The 7,176-nt window shown below is 51.7% G+C and overlaps 1 protein-coding gene across 1 annotated transcript; it reads left to right on the top strand.

The window, feature by feature from the left end:
• The first annotated feature begins 1,492 nt into the window (after window positions 1-1,492).
• LOC124083470 (lymphotactin) lies at window positions 1,493-4,981 on the top strand. The gene is made up of 3 exons (XM_046430165.2): window positions 1,493-1,634; window positions 3,834-3,948; window positions 4,701-4,981. The coding sequence occupies exons 1-3, from the start codon at window positions 1,574-1,576 to the stop codon at window positions 4,864-4,866; spliced, it is 342 nt and encodes a 113-aa protein (XP_046286121.1). The 5' UTR covers window positions 1,493-1,573; the 3' UTR covers window positions 4,867-4,981.
• Window positions 4,982-7,176: the final 2,195 nt, after the last annotated feature.

Genomic DNA, 7,176 nt, shown 5'->3' with positions numbered 1-7,176 from the left:
CCTGGACACAAAGGGATCACTGGGTCCCACGGCAGTCCTGCACTTGGGCTTTTGGAGGAAGCTCCATACCGTCCTCCCTAGTGGCTATATGAGTTTCCATTCCCACTGGCCATGTGTAAGAGTTCCCTTTCCCTGTGAGTCTGAGGTGACCCCCACATGTCTGTATTTGCAAATGGAAGGACGAGAGCACGTTGGTCCTGCTAAGTAGTTTGGACGGAGGAGGTGTCCAGAGCAGACATAATTTCAAAGCCATTCTGAAGTTCAGGGTGAAGTCTGGCTGGAAAATTAAATGTCAGCAATGAAAACTCTCCTAGAGATAACCTTGTAATTTCCATGGAAACAGGAATTCATTTTCATAATCCTAATAGCAATGGCAAAACCTCTAACTGTATATAACATGTATTCAATAAATACATTTTTGTTGATGCTTACGTAAATAAAAAGAAACAAAACTGAGTGTCAAAAGGCTGTAGCACCATATGGTGTGCTGAGTCCTGCTGGGGGCACCATCAATTGAAGCCCGTTCTGGAAGGTTCCGAGGGCAACAGACAGCAAGAGCTATAAAGATGACTAAGGGACTTTATCCAGCACCCACTTCTGATGGTAGAGGGGCATATGTCTGCGTGCAATAATGAGAGTTGATCTTATAGACCAGGTCATGTCACAGTAAGTTGTAAGGGGACGGTTGAATGCGAACAGGCTTATATTTGCTTGAAGTGGAGGTGTGGAGGTTGAAGAAGCACAGGGAGATGTTAAGTTGATGTTAGACAGCACTTACATTGATCACAATTATGCAAACATGTAGCCCAGTACTCATTGGGAAAACACTTAAAATAGCAACTGTCAGAGTGGCCAGTTTACAGATCCTTTTCTTTTTCTCAAATGCAGTTGGTGCAGGACAACTTGGCAGTAGCTGTTTAAGATATATGTTAAGCTTCCGTTAAAGCCCACGTGAGAGAGACAAGCTCACACTTATGCGAGTGTTTCTTGGGCAGTGGGGCACAGAGGGGCAGAGAAATGGGGGTAACGGGACGAAGGGTGAGGAGAGGAGTGAGGATAAAAGAGGCCAAGAAACAGGACCCAGTGAAGTCGAGCCCCTGCCTTCCCGGGGTGGGCACGGCAGCCCGGGCTCCTGAGCCTGGCGTGGAAGCCCCGGGGCCAGAGGCAGGTGGAATGGGCCACGGTGACCACCGCACCCCACTTCCTTCGCTCTGTCCCACGGTTGGGACATGACATAGGCCTGGGGCATCTCTGCAGTGGAAGATCTGACTTCAGATTGGCGGCCAGAGATGAGGCAGCCCGCTTTCTTCTATGCAGAAATTTGGTTTCACTGACACGTTAACCACAGGAGGAGAGGAGAAGGCCACAGGGTGTGGGGTTAGTGTGAAGGGGCAGAGGAACCTTCTGTTTTAAGATCAAAGCATCAGTGTTGCAAAGACTTTCCGCTATTCCACACCCACCCCGAAAGCCCCCTCACCACAGGAAGTGCCTTGCGCTGACCATGGAGGGATAAAAAAGAGGCTGGCGGGGAGCTGATCCTCAGTCTCCTGGACAGCTCCGCAAGACCCCAGCCATGAGACTTCTCCTCCTGGCCCTGCTGGGCATCTGCTGTCTCTCCGCATGCACTGTGGACGGTGAGTGGAGGGGCAGGCTGCCGGGAGGGCGGGCACACATGGGGGGTTGACTCGGGTTTTGACTGGAGTCACTGCTTTCCCAGTCTAAGCCCATAACTTCCCATATGCAAAAGGGGAACGGACCCTGTAGACTCCCAAGACAGAGAGCACTCGGTTATGGGACCCTGTAGACTCCCAAGACAGAGAGCACTCGGTCAGTTGCTGGGCTTTAGCTCTTCCTAATTAGGTGATCTGGAGTAAATTTCTTAACCATCTTGAAACTGTGCTCATTTATCTCTAAATTATACTAATACCCACCTAGTATTAAAATGAAATGATCTTCTGATTTACTTATTTATGGATTACTTGTTTATTTACTCACATCAAATCTCCTGATAAATGGTGATTTTTGATTAAGGGTAGCTACAGATGGTGGTGATGATTATAAATGCATTTGTGGCTTTTACTCATTTACTATTGATCTTGATAAATTCTCAAAATCTTGAGTTCCATTATAGTGTGGGAATAAGATTGAGGATGTATGTTCTGAAGCAAATCAATGTTTTATATTTATTAAAATCAAACTAAAAATGGAAACTCATACCTTCAAACCCAGAAAGTCAAATTACCTTTAAGTAAGCGGGAAAGTCTATTATTACTGCTGAAAGTGTTACCATTTTAGGATGAATTTCTTGAATTCGTAGGAGCTTACATGGTGTGAACAGGTAGATCAATACCTTATAAATGATCCAACAAACCTGCAAGTCATGTCCAGAGAAGGTTCAGATTCCCTGAGTCTTGTCTGGGCATTCAACAGGCATTTCTCGAAGGATCAGTTTCTCCTACTGGCTGGAATTATTTTATACTTTTCCGTATCCTATTGGTAAATTTGGAATATAAGGCCATAACTTGGTAAAGAGTCTGTGAGTAAATGAGCCAAAGACCAGGACTCCGTGACATTGGGCAGAACAAAATATTTATGAAACAAAATAGCTCATGACCGCCGAGTTACACCACATGTGGCCGTAGAGCTGGCATTTTTCTGAGATGACAGGTGTCACATTTGGTGGGATGCAGATCTGGGCAGGGCCGTGATGCTCTGTGAGAGGCCGAGAGCCGCAGACACTGGCCTCACGTTCCCAAGTTTCCTACTGAAGGAGCTTTATAATCCCCTGGTGCTCAGCTTCTTGTGTTCAGAACTGGCTCAGAACTGGGCAGAACAATCTTTGCTTTGACTCAAACTTCAACAACTAACAGCAGACACGTGACATCACTGAGCGTGCGTGAAAGCTTTTGTGGTTTAGAGGACAGTAGGAAGCTCTGGGTCCTGGTGGCCCGGTTAGACACTTACACACAGAAAAATGGCTTCTTAAACAGTGAAGGGAAGAGAAAAGAAGCCAGATTTTTTCTTTTTACTGAGTTCAGAGGCAGCTCAGCATTAGAAACAAACCGGCAACGGTAGAAGAGGGAGGGCACGCAGCCTGGCACGGGAACCGGGCAGGAGCCTGGTGTCCACTGCACGCCCTTAGAAAGCCTCTGACCCCAACCTGAGCCTTATCAGCCGCTGCTTGAGGTGCTTTGTGGGTGGAGATTTCTGTGAACACACCCAGTATCCACAGATAAGGAGAAAATGGGCCCTCAGAAACTTTGATTAGATCTTGCCCAACCATTTATATGGCTGACCCTCCCAAGACCATTCCCCTCTGCAGTGTAAGATGCACCTTCAAACTCACCAGTTGAATTCCTCTCGGCCACTCCTTTGAGGGTGAAGCCTTCCCTAACTCTATTTCACATTTTGCCACGAAACAAGAACACCTTTATCCATTCTTTAGTTAAAGATGAGCTGCCTCCCCCGTTGAATGCAGCCTGTCCCCTTACTCTCTGTCACACGACCCTCCCATCTCACAGGCAGCACGGTAACACAGCTATTGGAAATTATCTTCTCTGTTTGCCTGTTTTGTACCTGACGCCCCTTGAAGATGTGCTGCATGGAACCAGGGTCCATCTCTGTCCATCTTAGTGCCCGAAACCCTCGGCAAGAGCTGTGTGTCCCTGAATGAGTGGGCATCACTGGGCCGTGTGCTGCCCATCACGGTGTCTCTGTGAAAATACACACATGCCATGTGACAATGACAATTCAATTGCTCTCACCACAAATTTCCTGAAACAATACCATGGCCTTGAATCTGACCATCTTGTCTCTCTGCTTCCTTTCGCCAGGTGTGGGCAGTGAAGTCCCTGAGAGGAGCATCTGTGTGAGCCTGTCCACGCAGCGGCTGCCCATCAACAGGATCAGGACCTACACCATCAAGGAGGGCTCCGTGAGGGCCGTGATGTGAGTGTCTCCCACAGAGGGCTTGGAGGGGGGGACAGCAATATGGAGATGGAGCAGAGTGGGTGCTGCGCCTCAGGGGACACCAGTCAACTGGAGGAGAGCCACAGCCTGACCCACAGCCCTCTATCTGGCCCCCTGGTCATGTCTTCACGCACGCAGCCCCACCAAATGATGGTCATTGCCAAAGTCTAACCCAAATAGGAATCTGAGTCCTCTTTCCTGATTTGACCTAAGAGCAGAGCAGGTGAAGGCTGTGCCTAGTCTGAGACCAGTGCAGAGACGGCAGCCCAGGCCACATGCGCTTGGGCAGTCTCGGGGGCACAGGGTGCGGAGCAGCCTGTGCAGAGCCAGTCTCTCCCCAGGATCTCCTTTGCAGGAGGAGCAGCTCTCCCTGGCACAGAGTTGCCCAAAGGAATTGAAATAAAGAAATCACTTTAATCCAAAAAATTAGTATGTGTAGGTTTGAGAAAGAGGCAGGTGCATAGTAATTGAACAGCTGGTCACTAGGGTCCAGGCCAGGTGTGACACCTGGTGGAACTCAGGAGGCAAGGCAGTGGGACAAGGCTCCCGGCACTCCTGGAGGCACGGTCCCGTGGGCTGAAGCCAGAGAGGGAGCTGTTCCTTTGTGGTGTCCTGGTCTGAAGGGTCACTTCTTCTGCTAGTCTGTGCCTGAGAGCTCTTCAAGTCTGTGGGCGGCTCCTGACCCGAGGGCTCAGAGCTTGTGGCCGACCCTCTCTCTTCTTGCATTACAGTTTTATTACCAAACGTGGCCTGAAAGTATGTGCTAATCCAGAAGCCGAGTGGGTGAAGTCAGCGGTCAAAAGCGTGGACAGCAGGTCCACCACCAAAAGGAGCAAGCTCCAGAGCAGCGCCACCAGGGCCCAGCCCACCAACACAGCCGGGACCCCGTCTAGGTAGTGGCCTCCCGGCTGCCGCCAGGCTCCCGACACAAGCTCATGGACTAATTAGGCTACGCTCACCTTGTACGCAAGTGCTGCTTGAATAAAACCGTTTCCCTGGGTTTCTATTTTAACGACTTTTGTTTTCATTTACATTCTGTAATTAATAAATATTTATTGTTGCGAATGGTTCTCTGGCCTACTCTTATACGAGGGAAAGGTAACACGTCCCTGACGTTCTGTCCTAAGTGCGCCTCTCTGATGTCCCATGGCATCCGGGGGAGGCGGTCCCCACCCGGTGTGTCTGAGGAAAGCCCAACTCACCCCTGAGGGTCCCGCTGTGATGTCAGGAGACAGTGCGAAGGCACTCGAGGTCTACCTCACCTCGCCTTGGTCATAGTGGGAGGTGCAGAGTAGGGGACACCATCATCCAGCTGTCACTGTCCCCGTCCTGAGCGTCCACCTGGGTGGTGTCACTCAAGTTGGGTCTGGAGCTGATTCTTTCTGAGCTCTGCTGTGAGGGTAGGAAAGGCAGGAAGAGGCAGGGCTTCCGTCTCTCCCAGAGTCTGGCTGGAAGGAACTGGAGTGGTGGTGTAAAGAGGTTCTAAAGTAAAATTCAGTGCTCTCCTTTCCCCTCCCTCCCTCCCTCCATTCCCCCTCCCCCCCTCCATTCCCCCCTCCCCCTCCCTCCCTTCCCCTCTCCCCCTCCCCCCTCCCTCCCTTCCCCTCTCCCCTCCCCCCTCCCTCCCTTCCCCTCTCCCCTCCCCATCCCTCCCCCCCCTTTCCCCCTCTTTCTTTCTTTTCTGTCTCACTCTGCGGCCCAGGCTGGCCTCAAGCTCAGTCCCTCCTGCCTCACCTCCTGGGTAGCTGGGATGACAGGTGTGCTCTGATGCTAAAATCAGTGCTTTCTGAACTGGGCAAAGAACTCGCCACCCAATGGCAGTTTCACTAATTGTCACCACTCTGTCTTACAAGCTATGCTTTATTACCAATTAGCTTTTGATGTCCCCAGACAGAGTCACACGGGCATCTCTCGATGTGATCGCAGTCTGCAGTGCACGGTTAAGTGTTCCCGGACCCTCTCTCGCCTATGTTCTCCTTGAATTGCTGGGTGGCTTCGTGTTTGTGGATTTGCTTTCCAGGTAGCTGAGGTGGCGTGCCCTGTTCCATCTGCCTCTGAACAGTAAGAGCTGCCCTCCCTTTGACAGTGTCAGTAGAAGAGGACATGCCAGTGCTGCCCGGTCCTGGGGACACTCAGCGCGTCGAGAACCTGTGCAGGTGGCTGAGGGGCCTGCTGGAACCAGCTCACCTCAGGTCGAACCCCTTGTGAGCTGGAGTGGGACCCTGAGCTGTTGCCTCCGGGGTGGGGTCGCCTGTCCTTTCTTACTGCTGAGTGACCACATAATCTTTGAAGGTGTTTTAAAGAAAACCAGCTTTAATAAGTCAGAATAAAACTCTTGCTGTATGAGGAGTGAAGGTAGCAGACTCACCCAGGATGGACCGAGGGCTTCCCGAGGTGCTGTGTTTGGGCACCCCGTGAGCCCAGGTCGGGCTTTCCTGAGGCGGCAGTGACGTGGTGCGTGGAAGGGGACAGCAGCACTTGACTTTCATCTCATAAAGGCTGTTTCAGTTTTGGGTAATACCTAGCTTTTATTATAAAGCAGAACCATGTTCTTGCTTAACAAATTGGGCTCACTTAATCACATAACAGACATTATTTAAAGACAAACAACGAGGCATAAGAAGGCTGCACTGGCCGGTGAGGGACGGAGGTCAGAGTGGAGCCCCGGAGCCAGGCCTGCCTGCCCTGCTGCCTTCCTCAAGGTCAGCCTCAGGTGCAGACACCTGGAGAGGCTGTCTGGTGGCTGCCAGGGCCTCTCCTGTCTTCCCTCTCACCTAGTCATTCAGTAGGCGTGGGCGGAGGCTCTGCGGTGGGTGCCTGACCGCAGACACAGGGGTGAGTGCAGCCAGGTCCCCTGGGGTTCTGGCAGTGCCTCCCTCTGGACTTTTCCCCAGGAGACAGCCTCCTCTCATGTGCTCAGTACAGGCCCTTGCTGTGGCCCTACAGGCCAGGAGCCTGGGGGTGGTGGGCGCAGAAGTGAAGGCTGACCCTGGCGTTGGGTCCTTGCCTTCAGGAGCCAACACAGGAGGAAACGGAGCAAGCAGGGAGGACATGTGGTGCAGCGTGTGAGGTGACAGGATGTAGAGCTGGGGACACCAGGAGCTCCTCTGTCTAGACCTTATCCTGAGGCCCGGGGGTCAGTTCTGCCTGAAAACTCATTCTGTCGAGGCATGGGCAGCATGCGAGCCTGCCACGAGGGGACCCCGT

The sequence above is a fragment of the Marmota monax genome, unplaced genomic scaffold (genome assembly GCF_021218885.2).
Source record: "Marmota monax isolate L192 unplaced genomic scaffold, Marmota_monax_Labrador192_F-V1.1 WCK01_AAM20220418_F8-fsc00055, whole genome shotgun sequence".
Classification (NCBI taxonomy): Eukaryota; Metazoa; Chordata; class Mammalia; order Rodentia; family Sciuridae; genus Marmota; species Marmota monax.
The sequence above is the reverse complement of the archived record's forward strand: the minus strand, read 5'-3'. Positions and strand labels throughout refer to the sequence as shown.

Excerpts from the sequence above, each read along its gene's own strand:
- LOC124083470 (XM_046430165.2), top strand. The coding sequence starts at position 1,574 with ATGAGACTTCTCCTCCTGGCCCTGCTGGGCATCTGCTGTCTCTCCGCA. Across the intron at positions 1,635-3,833 it reads CTCCGCATGCACTGTGGACG|GTGTGGGCAGTGAAGTCCCT; the intron begins GTGAGTGGAGGG and ends TCCTTTCGCCAG. Across the intron at positions 3,949-4,700 it reads GGCTCCGTGAGGGCCGTGAT|TTTTATTACCAAACGTGGCC; the intron begins GTGAGTGTCTCC and ends CTTGCATTACAG.